This window comes from Protomyctophum bolini, assembly GCF_963924005.1.
Source record: "Protomyctophum bolini genome assembly, chromosome: 1".
Taxonomy (NCBI): domain Eukaryota; kingdom Metazoa; phylum Chordata; class Actinopteri; order Myctophiformes; family Myctophidae; genus Protomyctophum; species Protomyctophum bolini.
The window spans coordinates 25,688,530-25,705,194 of record NC_137862.1 but is presented as its reverse complement, the minus strand read 5'-3'; the positions used below and the strand labels follow the sequence as shown (position 1 = coordinate 25,705,194).

The 16,665-nt window shown below is 42.8% G+C and overlaps 1 protein-coding gene across 4 annotated transcripts in view; it reads right to left on the bottom strand.

Annotated features, from left to right (window-relative positions):
• Window positions 1-550: 550 nt before the first annotated feature.
• LOC308315781 (uncharacterized protein) overlaps window positions 551-16,665 on the bottom strand; it is a 16,631-nt gene continuing 516 nt past the window's right edge. For 2 of the 4 annotated variants that reach the window (XM_080763925.1, XM_080763926.1), the window contains exons 2-6: window positions 14,383-15,118; window positions 13,696-13,771; window positions 9,771-9,849; window positions 6,597-6,717; window positions 551-2,658 (exon numbers count right to left, since the gene is read on the bottom strand). In XM_080763925.1, the coding sequence (XP_080620051.1) occupies window positions 2,254-2,658; window positions 6,597-6,717; window positions 9,771-9,849; window positions 13,696-13,771; window positions 14,383-15,078 (1,377 nt within the window). In that variant the 5' untranslated portion in view covers window positions 15,079-15,118 and the 3' untranslated portion in view covers window positions 551-2,253. The remainder of the gene's footprint in view (window positions 2,659-6,596; window positions 6,718-9,770; window positions 9,850-13,695; window positions 13,772-14,382; window positions 15,119-16,665) is intronic. The other 2 variants (XM_080763928.1, XM_080763927.1) reach the window with 2 other exon arrangements.

Sequence of the window (16,665 nt, the reverse complement as noted above, 5' to 3'; positions counted from 1 at the left end):
GTGTGGTGCACGCTCCAAGTAGTCCAGTAATAATGTCATTTGACCTCGAACTAATTGCAAAACAAACAAGCTCAGCTGATTTTGCATCTTCAATATGTCACATGCTACGTACTTAAAGCATTATGGAAATTTAGAAAAATATTGCCTTATAATAGGATGTCAATGGTGACCATACTGTACAGGCCATTTTCAACAATTCCAGGCAACTTTTGTTTGTTATTCAGGATATATTGAAGATGCAAAATCAGCTGAGTTTGTTTTTTTGCAATTAGTTTGAGGTTGATCCTGTATTCTCCATAGATTTCCTGTACTAAAGCTGCCCTTCCAAATTAACATGCATTTCATTTATATTACCAACTACTGTGTGTGTGTGTATTGTTTTCAGAGGAAATGATTCATGCCATAATTCCCTTCTTAATCACCCCCAGTCTTTTTCTTTTTTTTGGGGGGGGGGGGGGGGTTGATAAAAAAAAAAGCCCTGTGCCGTATCTTGTATTTTGGACTTACATTGAATTCTGAACCAACTTAATTACAACCGATGAAAGTTCAAGCAAGAAAACCATGTTTACTCAACCCGGCTGGCTTCATGTCCCGACCCATGTCCCGAGCCACGGTGTCCCAGACTGGTGGATGAAACATTGTACGTGTTTGATCCATCCCGGTCTTATTCCATTTAGACCTGAGGCCGCTTCTGTGTCACCTTATAGCTTTTAACCAGTAGCGCGGCACCAAACGCTACGAGCTTGTAGATCTGCTATTTTTGAAAAATCCTGGCTATTTTTTTAATGTGGCTCAAATCTTTGAATCTTCTTTCACTGTGAACTTTTTCACAGTGGGGGCTAGAACAACATGTTTTCATATAGGGCTCACGGCCAAATCGTCATCATCATCATCATACTATAATTCAGTCAATGTCTGCCTGAATGTCTGAGTGTCTGTCTCTCAGAAACACAGCCGTATCTCCTCACCGCCTGCACCAATCGCTCCCACTTTTCACACAGGCATTGACCATAATAATATGGAGGTCTTAACAAAGCCCTTTTTCCAATTTAACAAATTAATAATTAATTTATTTGTGAATTACAAATGCGAAAATGCACCCAGGGCGCAGTACCCCCTGTGGCCACAAGGGTGGGGGGCAATATCTCGGGTAAGGGCTAGTACATATAATTCTGGGGCTCCTTAACATGAAATAGTTTGAGCACCACTGACAGAAACAGATTTCTTTTCAGGATTTAGAAGACATTATGTAGAATCTAGTTTCAGGTCTAAATGGGTTAATTAATTGTATTGACACCCGCCAGCACAAAGGCGGGAACTCCACCCACGCGGGTCAGCCCACATCAAACCAGTGCACACCACACGTTAGCTGCAGAAAACAAAAGTTAGATTTGTGTTTCTTTGAAAACATGCTATTTAAATGCCAACAACAACCTTTAAACGTAAGGTGCGTTCAGACTCGGATGGTTAGAGCGGCGTGTTTGCATACAAGTCAATTCAAAGACGAGAAGTTGCGTGACGGGCGCGGCACGACCTGGCGCAGCACAACGGGACGAACCGAGGCGAATATTTAAATTCAAGTCTGAACGCACCTTAAGATTCGGCACTGTAGGAGCTTTTCATGGGGGGGGGGGCACGTATTATGCTGACAAGCCTCCATGCTAGTCGACGCTGTACTCTGATAACCCTACGCCCTACACACACCACCCCAGCAGTCTGTACGTATTATACAGAGCCACGACCTAACCCTGTCCACAGAAAGCATCTTTTTAGCGGAGGGGCACTTTGGATATCATTAGTGCTTCGTACTAAGCTCTCCGAGTGTCAATTGACTCCCTCAACATTCAAACCTATCAATCATTGCTGTACTCAAACGTTGTGTCATTTGCACAAATAGCCTAGCTGAAATATCAGTAAACGATACAAAGGATTTCTCGTGCAGTAGTTGTAACGGTTCAAAATCAGGTCATAAATGGCCGTGTTGTCGGACACGACCAGGAGGATCAAAAGTGACAAAGTTCAGTGGTGTGCTCCTCTCCAAAACATTAGCTTGAAACGTCCGGGCCACTTGGCCAAAACAAAATCGCCGTCAGAGCGCTGAAACGCTCCAGCGCGTCTCTACCATATAGAACTGCATGTCAAAGGGTTTAGCTGCTGTCAAGACTCAAGAAACGCTTTCTGTGAATGCTGCCCCTAAATCCGAAATCACCACCACCCCAGCAGTCTAGCAGTAGTTATTACAAACCACTTCTCTCACAAGGTGCCGTCATCTCCCACAGTTCTAGGGCCAATGATGCTCTCTTTAGCCTGCAGGAGTCTCTGAAGGCAGGGGGAGCTGATCTTGAAGGGCACTGCTCCGCGTCCGTGAGGCGGGTTGGACTTTGGGCCGTTCTGTAAGTCAGTGCTGGAAGAGACGACGTTGTCCTGCGTCGCTTGGAGGAGGACACCGCGGCTTGGGTGAGGCGTAGCGGCAGCAGCAGGAGTGGTCCTGGCCGATGGGAGCTCCGATGTTTTGAGGGAGCATGTGGGCGAGGTGTGAACCCCTCGGACCTGAGCGGCTGAGAAGGAACCGGGCACGGGGCCACCCGCCGTCGATCCGGAGGCTACCGGACGCGCAGACGAAGGAGACGACGATGACTGGTTTGCAGTCGTATGGTGCTATACAGGAGAGAAAGGAAGATACATGCATCAGTATTATTATTATTACACTTATCAATGTAGGCATTCTCATTCAGAATGGCCGACGAGAACATTTACTTTGTTATTTCTTAGTTTTAGTTTTTAAGCGATGCTCTGATAATCGGCCACCGATCGGTGAACGGCCGTGTCGTTGATATTCACTCTGATCGGCAATTTACCCTATCTGGAGAAACCGATCTTTTACACCATTTAACTCAACCCCCGCCAGCAGGGGGCGCCGATAGTTCTGCAACCGCCACCGTTCACCACCATTCTATTTGGCTGTAGAAGAAGATTCCTCCTCCTCTACCGAGAACAACAATGGTGAAGGTGGTCGCGTCGATCGGATTATTCACTCGCTAAGAGTCTTTAGAAGCATTCATATTTTAGAAGAGCGATTGAGCCACTAAACACAGTCACTTTATCTTTCCAGCGCGATTTGAAATGGAATACTCTTAAAGGGGAAGCAATCGAGCACGGAGCTGCCACTCGAGGGGAGCTTTGATTATCGGTGAGCCAACGTTATAGTTTTATCATTAAATAGAGTGCTAATTAACACGTTAAAGGCGTCGTTGGCAGTGCGAGTCCTTAGGGATGAGTTAAGTGGTATGAATGTCAATCAGATATAGCAGTGATACTCAACCTCAGGCCCGCGGGCCACATCAGGCCCGCGGGACCATTATGACTGGCCCACCAATGAAAATCTAAAAAAAAGAAGAAAAAGAAAAATCTGGAAAATGAAATAAAAATAAATAAATCTGAATGAAGTTATCTTTAATTACATTATTATAAGTAATAGAGAGTATTAGAGTTGTACTAATACTCGAACGAAAATAAAAGCTTGGGGGGGGGGGGGGGGGGGAGATGCAATGCAAATGAAAGACATATACTGTGTATCCCTATTCCCTGACATAATTTTATAGCTAAACGGACAGAATTCTATTTTATTTGAATGATGAAACCCAGCTGCCATTAATAGTTGGAAATGGAAATGGAAATTGCGGAAATTGTAATTGCGGAAATTGCGGAAATGGTGGAAATGGAAATTGCGGAAATGCGGAAATGGAAATTGCGGAAATGGTAATTGCGGAAATTGCGGAAATGGTGGAAATGGAAATTGCGGAAATGGTAATTGCGGAAATTGCGGAAATTGCTCTTCACTTATAGCTATCTATTTTCAGGTAGATTGTTTTATTTTACTCAGTCAGCCATATCACTACTCATTTTTTTCATGAAAAAGGTCATAGCTGGGTAATCTATTTTCAGGCAAATTGTGTTTATTGTATTTTATTTTACTCAGCCATAACAATTTATTTTCTGTTAACCAACTTGCTGGCTGGCAGGCAGGCAGACAGCTACTCATAGACAGGCAGACAGACAGACAGCTACTCATGGAGAATTGGACAGGCAGGCAGTCAGACAGACAGCTACTCATAGACAGGCAGACAGACAGCTACTCATGGAGAATTGGACAGGCAGGCAGACAGCTACTCATGGACAATTGGACAGGCAGGAAGGCAGACAGCTACTCATAGACAGACAGACAGCTACTCATGGACAATTGGACAGGCAGGAAGGCAGACAGCTACTCATAGACAGACAGACAGCTACTCATAGACAATTGGGCAGGCAGGCAGACAGCTACTCATAGACAGGCAGACAGACAGCTACTCATGGACAATTAGGCAGGCAGGCAGACAGCTACTCAGACAGGCAGACAGACAGCTACTCATGGACAATTGGACAGGCAGGCAGGCAGACAGACAGCTACTCATAGACAGGCAGGCAGACAGCTACTCATAGACAGGCAGACAGTAAGACAGCTACTCATTGTCAGACAGACAAATAACTACTCATGGACAGACAGACAGACAGGCAGGCAGGCAGGCAGGCAAAGAGCTACTCATGTTATGTTATTATGTTATTATAACATATTATGTGCAATAATTTGTGCAGTTATGGAAACAGCTCTTTGTGTTTATGCAAGAAAATAATAATAATAATAATAATAAATAAACACATTTATTTATTTACATATTGTGTGCATGCGCAGCACATTGTACTTTGATACATTGTGCGAAAATAAAGCAATTGAAAGAGAGAAGTTATCAAGTATCATTAATGTCGTAATTTTATCTACTGGCCCCTGGCCCCTTGCCATTTTTGTAATGTGGCCCACAGGTAAATCTATTTTAGTATCCCTGAGATATAGTATAATATAATTTTTCATCTTTGTGACAAGCCTAAACATTCTCCCCTTCCTTCACACACACAGGAACAGTTTTGACCTGGGTTTTGACATAATAATTTTGGAAATATTAAAATTTTCCCCAAGATCGATATCGGCCCGATCTTGATAAAAACAATCGTTACTATTGCTATTGCTATCGTTACTATTGCTATTGCTGCTATAAGGCTGTGTTGAGTAACAAAAAGCAATGAAAGGTACTCTTTAGTAAAGTTTACAGTATATATGAGCTCGCAACGAGTCAGATACTGTACAATATCTTGTCACACTTGTTCCCATGTTTTTGTTTTGTAGACTTGTTTTTCTCGACCACAATTGTTAAGAATGTGATTGAGATTGCAGGTTATTTTTAGACGGATGCTGGCTTCAACGTTTACCTGGTAAGCCTGTTCTCCCTCGCACTGTCATTATTGACATGTTTTAATAACTAGAGTTCTGCTTATTCCACATTATTATTTTTTTTAATGTTTTTTTATCCCACGATTTTGTAACCCAGTGTCAATTATCTAATGTAATCCTCGGCGCTACACTTCCTCTGCCAACCTGGGGGGGCAGCGGACTGACCTCATGCTTTCTTCTATGCATGAGGAGTCCAAGCTGCTTCTTTTCACCTGACAGGGGAAAGTTTCCCCGGCCGGACCTAGCGTGTGGAAGGAACACGTTATTCCAACCAGTTCCTTTCCCCTCCATCAGGTGCCCCGGCTGGCCAGGGGGAGGTAGTTTAGAGACCAGGATTACGGCATGTTTTTGTGAGGGTACCTACCCTAGGGGACACGGGGAGAACATGCAAACTCCACACAGAAAGCACCTTTCGCCAACCCCACCTTGGGTATGGGCAGTTTGGGCACTGATGGAGCGTCCCCAGAGGGAATCGAACCCAGGACCTTCTAGCTGTGAGGTAACAGCACTACCGACTGTGCCACCGTGACTCGATCTCACATTATAAGGCCTGACTCACACCTTCACAACAGATTGATGTATAGCTGATGCATGAGACTTATTGACTGATGCAAGCTCGCAATTCATTTCCAATGGGAGTCACATGGTTTGACACAACATTTTTGTTATATGAGGGGGAGGGGGGCAGTCGAAACACAGCCGAAAGCCGTACAACAAAAATGTTGTGTCAAACCATGTGACTTCCATTGGAAATGCATTGGGAGCTTGCATCAGTAAACAAGTCTCATACATCTAGCATGCATCAATGTTGTATGCTAGATCGAAAGGTGTGATTCAGGCCTAGTCACTCTGGATAGGAGTGTCTCATAAATGCCTAAATTGAAATGGTAAAACATTGATGTTGCTTTCCAAAATGACCTACAGTAATTCGATTTGGAGCTGTACTTCTTTGGTTTTTGTTTCGAACTGAATTCTGTGGGAATAACAGTTCTAACAAGACAATGGAGCTACCAACAGAGGTTGGCAAAAAGAGGACATCATTTAGTGACATTGTTCCAATTTCAATTCCAGTTTTTTTTACAATGATGCAGAAAATATAAACTTAACAATTTGTGGAAGTAATTAAAACATGAAATGAAGCAAATACAGGACACATTATAGAAAATCAAACTATGTTCTCGGTCTGTCTTTGAATGACTGACCACCTGGTCGTTTGGTAGGATAATTCACCCTTAAACTGGTGTGATGACTTTTTTTTAACGTTTCTCACCTTTTGCCTCTTAGCTGGAGTGACGTTGTCCGTGTGCTGCTGCTCTGCCCTGCGTTTCACGTCAGGGAACCAGCTGTGAAGCATGGCTTCCATTTTCAGAACAATGTTCAGAAAACGCTCCCTAGAAGACATCAAGAGGGGGGGGGGGTGATGTAACCGCTCTACTCTAAACAACATCTTAATGGCAGATTAACAGAGCAGAACGGCATTCAGATGTTACATAAACCTTTAAACGCCACTGTGTCAACACCATGATCACTCCTCTGCTGTAATCTGATAGGTGGAGACAGACAACGTGACTATACAATGATTAAATACATCAAATGGTAGAATGGGCTGTGTGTGTGTGTGTGTGTGTGTGTGTGTGTGTGTGTGTGTGTGTGTGTGTGTGTGTGTGTGTGTGCGCGTGTGCGTGCGTGCATGCGTGCATGCGTGCGTGCATGCGTGACTATACTTTGAGAGGGCAACACGTCCCCACAAGTAGTATAATTCGATAAATGGACATTATGCAGACCATGTTTCCTCACAAGATAAATTGTTGTCTTATGGTTAATAGACTTTATAGCTTTCTGTCCTGGTGAAGGTCTAAGCGACCGAAATGTTGACCCAATAAAGAGCAATTTTTTTTTTGGAAAGTGTCTGACAGTCAGACGTTTTAGTGTTAGGCTATAACTATAACAAAAAATCTTCAGCTTGCGTTTTTAGGATTAAACATTTAAGGTCAGCTTTAGGAGTTATAGTTACGCGGCTTACGCCTGATTCATACTTTTAATAGCTGTTGAGCACATAAAATAGCACACCTACAATAAGCTCACGATGATGCTATTTTCAGGATTTGGGCTAAAAAATGGTGTGTGTGTGTGTGTGTGTGTGTGTGTGTGTGTGTGTGTGTTTGTGTGTGTGTGTGTGTGTGTGTGTGTGTGTGTGTGTGTGTGTGTGTGTGTGTGTGTGTGTGTGTGCGTGCGTGCGTGCGTGCGTGCGCATGCTGTCTGTGATGTTATCTGCGCGCACATTCTCCGTCGACGGACCACATGATGCCTATTGAGAAGGACATGCAGCAGAGCGTGCTCAGTTCCACATGAGAAATGTGACTACAGCCAGTGAACACACGCGCTCTCCTCTCACACATGCCAACGTCACACACGTAAACACACACAAGCTCCAGCACACACGTGTCGTGGAGGGGGGGGGGGAGGGGGGAGGAGCTGCTGGGAGGCCTCGGTTCATTCATTGGTCTATAAATAGCCCAGTAAGCTCTGTAGCGGCTGTGTAGTGAGTGACCTGCTGTTTCTTTTTCTTTTTTCAAACCGTTTCTAATCCTCCCCCCTCCTCTGACGCCATGGAGTTACGGTTACACCTCCTTACGCCTCAGTTATAAAACTCCCACTGCACCGTGCTGTCGCTTCAACTCTCTCGCCTGCCACAGCGAATCTAAGCTGACAACATGCACGTTGGAGACAAGCGACACCGCCACGTTTATCTAAATGAATACATGAAAGACTGATTCATGGTGTGCTTAACACTAGTTGCGCAACGATTCCGATAATAGCCGTTCTACGGTAAACGTGTAGATCTGCTGTTTTTGGCACGCAACAAAGAGAGAGTATAAATCAGTGTGTTTTCACCTGCTGCATAGCTCTGGTCCATACTGTATGCCGTTGCATTTAGAGCTATCTTAACGATGACTTCCGGGGCTCACATAAATGCAGACCAGCCTCTCGTCTTTAGCGTAAATACAAAGAACGTTTTTGCTACTCATCAATACAAAGGCGGGTTGTGTCATTAGAAAGCCTACGTTCCTTAGTGGAAGCACTCTGAGCCCCCCACCACATGTATAAAAGGTACTTTTTGGCCAGAAAAGGATATTTTTTCACTGGAGGAAAAATATTCTCTATGAAGGTTTTCTCTTGGCAATATCGGTAGAGGGCGCAGTGAAGTAACTAAAGGTATTTTTTTCCGGTGGGAAAACAAAATAACAAATCCCTTTCTGGCCAAAAAGTACCTTTTATACGTGTGGTGGGGGGCTCAGAGTGCTTCCACTAAGGAAAGTAGGCTTTTAAGCAACAATGTAATTTCAGTCAGTGCTGCATTGAGTCCTAATTTGTTACCAGAACAGATCGATAGCAGACAAGAGCTCCTCCACAGATGAATGCATGTCATAATAAGTTGCATTAACAATGAACAACATCTAGTCATTTGCTTAGAGACTATACATTACTATAGTATGACTTCCAGGCTAATCAGTAGGCCTATTGTATTTAGGTAACTTTATATTAACTTTATATTAACCCCTTAAGATAAGAATACATAATAATCTATACATAATAATTAAGTATAAGGGCAAACTTTAAGGAGTTCAAATAAGGGAAGTGTCCCTCTATTCTTTAGATTTGTGAAGGGCTTTTTCTGAGCCATTTATTTTAAACACAGAAAGAGTAGGGAGTGACATGCAACAAATGACCCGGCCAGCTGGGAATTGAACCCATCATGGTCAGGCATGTGGTACGTGCCATACATCAGGTCGCCCCGGGGGCATTATGTCAATAGAACTTGTTTTCCACTATGCTGGTTATGTTACCCTAACCCCTTTCCCTATTATGATCATTTCCTGTTTTTTTAGCTATAGAAATGTATATCCGTAGGTCTCTAAATGTTATGATGAATTGAACATGGTGGGCCCTCTTGTAAACAAGTGTAGTGCTTTATTGGGTCGTCCACTCACAGTTAATAACAGTCTTTTGTATTGAGTTGTGCTTGAAATGTACTGTAATTTTGCAAACTGTTAATAGATACTTCAATCAATCAATCAATCAATCAATCAATCACGACAACTGCCATCTTTTGTGGTGAAAATAATTTGTCTTTCCAAATATATTTAAAAAAAATACCAGTATTTATTTTTTCCATGTTTGTTTCATTCAGGTGGAGTTATTTAAATATGACCAGTGACCACCAAAAATATATAGTTAATTTGTTTTCTTATCAGGTCCTTGGGCTGAGCGGGCCGGCTCCTAGACACGTACGACGGTAATAGTCTTATCTGTTCTGATCAATCTGACACGCATCAAAGAGAACATACAATAAAAGAGAGTACAGTGGAATAAATAAAAAAACGATAGATGGACGAATAAGACTGATAAAGAAAGTAAATGGTTGGTGTCATTAGATTTTTACCCCATGACTGGCTTCTGAAGGACCCCCATTATTCTCTGGATTCGGTCCATCGCAACACTCTCCTGGAAGCCACTGAGACCTGTGGGATTGGAACAGAGCTGTAGTGACCAGTGTTGTTTTTGGCAGAGAATTTCTATTTTAGTTTCAGTCGTTAGTCTCTTGAATAGTTTTCATTTAGTTTTAGTCACATTTTAGTCACCCGGAATGTTTTAGTGTTAGTCTAGTTTATGTAAACTAAATGTAATTTTAGTCGACTATAATGTCGCAAAAATTTGAGTTAAAAACGCTCGCTCTGAAAGAAGCGAATTTAAAGATTTGCGCCACATTTTCACGATTTAAGAAAAATAGCAGATCTACAAGCAAGCTATGAGCTTGCAGATCTGCTATTTTTCAATAGCTAATATAGGCTACAACAAAATGCTTAAAACACCAAAAGGGGTTCCCGTCCAGAATGGGTTTAAAGCAGAGGCACTCCACCCAGCAGATCCAACCCCATTACTAAGTGTGCTAACAATACATTACTAGCTCCATCATGCACAGAAGATAAACACAACAGTAGAAAACCCTCCTCACAGTGGAAAACCGAACCCTTAATTTAATACTCACCGCACAACACTGATGCTTGCCAAAAAGCTCTGTTCTTTTCGGCAAGTGACACTGTTGTGCTACAAAGCCATAAATTAGGGTTGAAACTGTCATGAACTGTGTGCTTTTATTGTGTAGTTATGTTCCTACTGTTTCCTGTCAATCTATTTGTTACTACCGGTCTTGTCTCTACCCTGATTGCTAACTTGAGTCCACCTGTTAAGTTCTCAGCCAATCATGTGGTGTTTGTAGTTATTGTTTCACCTGTGTGTAGTTAGTCTGTGTCTATTTAAATCTCCCTGTGTTCAGTGTTTCCTTGCTAGATTATAAATTATTGTTATGTTGTGTTCTCGCCTGTGTATGTCCTGTTCGTTGCTAATAGATACTGGACTTGACCTGCTTGTTCTGCTTTTGGGTCCTCATCTGACACGCACCGTGAAACAGGCGATGGTGGTTGATAAACCAGTCCCTGTATTTACAACTTAACTTCACACATTCCATGTTCTCATACTGTACATACAGTATGTTGCACTGTGTGAAATCCACTTCACAAAAGTGACAGCTGGTGTGTAGATGAAAGGCTATTCTTACAGTATGCTGAAAGCACATTGAATGATGCTCGCCTCTTTTGAAGCTTGTTTTGTGTTTGATGATATTCCTCCAGGTTGTTGCACAACATCTACATTAACAGAGACCTTTATATAACTCTTTGATTGTACTAAATGGAGGTGAAGAAATGATTTAGAACTGAAATGTATCTTACAATTACAATTTACAATTTAGGCATTTGGCAGACGCTCTTAATGCAGAGTGATCTTGCGATCTTAACTAGCACAATGCCCTTTTGGGGCAAGGACACCGTTTTGGAGTGAGCCGGTTCTATAGAGCCGCTCAGCTGACAGTGTTGTTTTCGTTGACTAAAACTAGGACGAAAAATGTTCGTCGTCTACCTTTTTCCACTGAAGAAACTAAATGAAAACTAAGACTAAATATATATATATATATATATATTAAAAATAGAAAAAAACTAGTGGAGAAGAGATCCAGTATAAATCATTTTACCATTGGTGGCATGCTGAAAATAGCAGATCTACAAGCTCACCACGTGTCGCAGTAGATCGGCTATTTTCAGCACATATAAAATCAGTCATTGCGACGGCATCAAGGCCTGACAAAATGCATTTTAGTCAACTAAATCAACTGTATATTTAGTCGACTAAAACTAGACTAACACTAAAACATTCCAGGTGACTAAACTAGATGAAAACTATTCAAGAGATCAAAATTTGCTGTCAAAAACAACACTGTCATCCGATCACACATGACACGACACTGCACTTTCCTTGGATCCTGAGCATTACACTAGGGAATGCACCCATATGGAAATGATTGGTCGATACCGATGTTTAAAATATTAATTTAGGCGATAGCCGATACTGATACAGATACAGTATATGTTTATTTAGTTTTTGTTGTTTTTATTTCCCCCTTTTGTGCCAGGGAAACAAATAGATCTCAATACAAGGAATCAATGTTCAAAATCTACAGCTTGATATAGGCTGCAGGTAACCAACATACAGTACCAACATAGAATCTACAGCTTGATATAGGCTGCAGGTAACCAACATACCAACATAGAATCTACAGCTTGATATAGGCTGCAGATACCAATGGTGTTGCAGATCACTACACTCACTTCAAAACACCCATCAAGTAGGAAACCCATGGACACTTGTTGAGATATGCGAAGGGCAGTCAGAGAGAGTCAGAGATTCATGGAATTCATAGAGATATCTTTGTCCTTTTGTCCACGACGTGTCTGATTCATGTAACAGAAACAGGAGGACATACAAAGACATATTATCCTCTGCTTGGTGCATCGTAGCGTACCATGGTGGACGGACACCGTCTATCTTTAGTGTACTGTTACTGTATGATAACGGTACAGCATCCTAGTGTACCATGGTGGACCGACACCGTCTATCTTTAGTGTACTGTTACTGTATGATAACGGTGCAGCATCGTATAGTGTACCATGGTGGACAGACACCGTCTATCTTTAGTGTACTGTTACTGTATGATAACGGTACAGCATCCTAGTGTACCATGGTGGACAGACACCGTCTATCTTTAGTGTACTGTTACTGTATGATAACGGTGCAGCATCGTATAGTGTACCATGGTGGACAGACACCGTCTATCTTTAGTGTACTGTTACTGTATGATAACGGTACAGCATCCTAGTGTACCATGGTGGACAGACACCGTCTATCTTTAGTGTACTGTTACTGTATGATAACGGTACAGCATCCTAGTGTACCATGGTGGACAGACACCGTCTATCTTTAGTGTACTGTTACTGTATGATAACGGTGCAGCATCGTATAGTGTACCATGGTGGACAGACACCGTCTATCTTTAGTGTACTGTTACTGTATGATAACGGTACAGCATCGTATAGTGTACCATGGTGGACAGACACCGTCTATCTTTAGTGTACTGTTACTGTATGATAACGGTACAGCATCGTATAGTGTACCATGGTGGACAGACACCGTCTATCTTTAGTGTACTGTTACTGTATGATAACGGTACAGCATCCTAGTGTACCATGGTGGACAGACACCGTCTATCTTTAGTGTACTGTTACTGTATGATAACGGTACAGCATCGTATAGTGTACCATGGTGGACAGACACCGTCTATCTTTAGTGTACTGTTACTGTATGATAACGGTACAGCATCGTATAGTGTACCATGGTGGACAGACACCGTCTATCTTTAGTGTACTGTTACTTTTCGATAACGGTACAGCATCGTATAGTGTACCATGGTGGACAGACACCGTCTATCTTTAGCATACTGTTACTGTATGATAACCAGCTCAGTGGCCTTGTGGTTAGTGTCCGCCCTGAGACTGGGAGGTCGGGTTCAATCCCCGGCCAGGTCATACCTGGGCCATACCAGGCTATTTTTGTCCAAAAGTGCCCTCTTTTTCATCCCCTGCCCCTCTAACACTCTCTGAACGTCCCTGCCTGCATGTGTGCACCAGTGCAGTATGTGAGCATTTACTATATGCTTTGCAGACACACTGACTGGTTCTCCAAGTGGGGTCCCCAGCAAATTGGTTTAACCACAGACCTTGAATCTTGAAAGATTTTGGGAAATCTTGAAAACCATTTAAACAAATTATTCTTTTTACGGGGGGTCCCTGCAGGGGTCTGCAGCCAAATACAAATAAATGTGTGGTGCTTGGCATGTGACAATGTTTGAGAACTTTAACCAAAGTAAAGACAACTCTAAGACTATATCTAAGAGTTGGGATTGGAGTGAGACTTACGTTGAGAATACCTCCCAGAGCGAAGGCCTTGCAGGATGGAGGACAGAGGCTGGATGTAGCACTGCAGCTCCGTGCACTGTAAGGAGAACAGAACACGTGCTATAATAACATTTAAATATCCCCAAACCACAGCACAGCATTACTTATGTTAAGCACTAAGAACTACAGTAGTACCTTGATGTCTAAATCACATAATCCCAACATGTCTTAGCTGAACAGTGAACTGTAGATCAACTGAGGACAGAAATAGTAAAGAGATGATAAGACCATTAACCATTTAAACCCTACTCCACAGGGCTCTATACTTGATCTGCTCATTTTTTCCCCCTCTACGCAAAATTCTCTTCGCCGAAAGTAGCTGATTTACAAGCTCACAACATGTCACACACTGCTTGGCATTGTGAGCTTGTCCATTTGTGTTGGCCCCTAGAATGGGGATACTGGGGTTTATGTTAAGGTGTTTTGCTAATATGGAATTGTGTGTGTGCCTGCAGTGACAACAGTGACACTTGGTGGTTAACAATCGCTATTTCTGTGCTCAGACAATAGAGACGGTATACTCGGACGGACGGACACACAGGGACAGACTCACAGACACATGTTGCGCATGTCTATAGGAGTGGCCAGCACCACTGAAATGGTGACAAGGGAAAGGGATGCATTGTAAGAGGACGGCGCGAGTCTCACCTTTCGTGAAAACAGTTCCTTATCGGTGTCCTCTGACCGAGACGTTTCACAGTGTCCGGGGCCGAGCAATCGCTTCCTCATCTCAAGAGGCTTCCCAATAACTCCCGAGGTGCTCCTCAAGGCACTCGAAGGTATCTGCTGACCAACACGGGTCGTAGTATATCCCTGGACTGGACTGGCCCAGAAGTTCTGTTTGGAGACGGGGGAGGAACTACAGTCTGACGAGTCGTCGGTGCTGCCATTATTATTACTGCATTGGCTCTGAAGCCTGCAGTGCTGGTGGCCATCTTTAGAGTCACTGTCATCATCACCGCTCTTCTTGTCGACAGATCCAGTAGAGCGGACGACGCGGTTTCTTGGAGGATATCGTAAACACGTGGTAGATGTTGGCGGAGGCTGTGCGTCTGGACGTCGTCGACGAGGGCTCGACCTGTCTGGACTGTCTGTGTCGTCGTCTGGATGTCCAGGAGGGCTCGACCTGTTTGGACCGTCTGTGACGTCGTCTGGATGTCCAGGAGGGCTCGACCTGTTTGGACCGTCTGTGACGTCGTCTGGATGTCCAGGAGGGCTCGACCTGTTTGGACCGTCTGTGACGTCGTCTGGATGTCCAGGAGGGCTCGACCTGTCTGGACTGTCGGTGTCGTCCTCGTCGCTGGCGAGCCAGTCAATGGAGTAATCCGAGTCCGACGCTGACATCCTTCACGTTGTCCCTTAGCCAGCACACTGCCTCACGCACCTGCAACGTTTAAGCACACAGGCTGAGCAAGAGTTTGCCATGAATATAATAATGAAAATGTCAATAACTACAATAATAATGATAATGTAATAATAATATAATAAATATTGTTATTATTATAAAGATGAGTTGACTTGTGAGCTCATTAAAAAAAGACATTCCAGGCCATGTAAAACTAGGCTACTCCAGTCCATTATAGGCCTACACAGACTATTCCAATCCTTTTACCCGTAACAACTGCCCTTTCAAGACCACGAATGTAGCATTTACTGTAGGTGAAATAAATGCAAATGCCTTCCTCTCCTTTCCATGCCATACCGGAAGGCAGCGTTGAGGAGAATTGCTTTTTTCCGAAGTCTCCTAAACTTGTTTTGCGTTGAACAAATTTGTTCAAGAAATAAATTAATACATGTCGTTACACCTGCATCTCCACTAGCTAAAAGAGTGCTGGGTTGCGCCCTGAAAATAGCTGATCTACAAGCTCTCAACGCGTTGCGCGTTTTGAGCCTTGTAGATCTGCTATTTTCGCTGTTTGTCCAAAAGTGCACTCTTATGGGATTTCAGCCCCTGCCCCTCTATCTAACACTCACTGCACACCCCTGCTAGAACCACACATGTAGCCTATAGGCCTACACAGACTGCTCCAATCCACACCAGAAACACAGAACATAATGATTTACAGCCAAAACCTCAATCATTATTTCTGTTTTATCATGTTCCACTGATTATGATGAATTCCCGTTCTGTTCTTTAATTGGCTTTATTTGTACGTATCTAAATGTTTTGATGAATTGAACAAGGTGGACCCTCTTGTAAACAAGTGCAATGCTTTATTGAGTCGTCCACTCACAGTTAACATGCAGTCTTTGTACTGAGTTGTGCTTGAATTGTACTGTAATTGTACTATTAATATATATTTCAATCAATCATTTAACTAAACACCTCATTTAAATCTATATATTTAAACCAGGGTCAAGACTTCTAGCCTATATAGACTACTGTAACTGATGAATTGAAATTGTATAAATGCTTAATCATGGTTCGTTGTGCTTTCGTTTCAAATGTACCCATTCTAGTGTAAAGTAAAAAAAAATCAAGTCGTACTGTATAGGTATTGCATGTCTGTTCTCTCGTTTTAAAGATATTTAAATTACAACAGACTAGCCAAAAATGAATTCCATAACCAATGACACACAGCAGCTTAAATAACCCCGGGCGCGCGCGCGCGCGCACACACACACACACACACACACACACACACACACCATGCAGTAGGCTACGGAAGAGGCAGCTCTATTATGTAACAACGAAAATGCTTTCACACACAATACGCGTACGTGACAAATAAGGTCTTTACGTGGATTATATCAAACGAATCAATATAACACCGATTTAGGTTTAACAGACACTGTTTGATACAATTGAATTAACGTCATTTCATTTCATACAGTGATGCAGAGCTTGATCAGACAAGCAAAGGATATGAGTCATTATTCTCTTATCAAACCTCACTCTTATTACGCAAACTTTGCGTAAGAATAATTTGC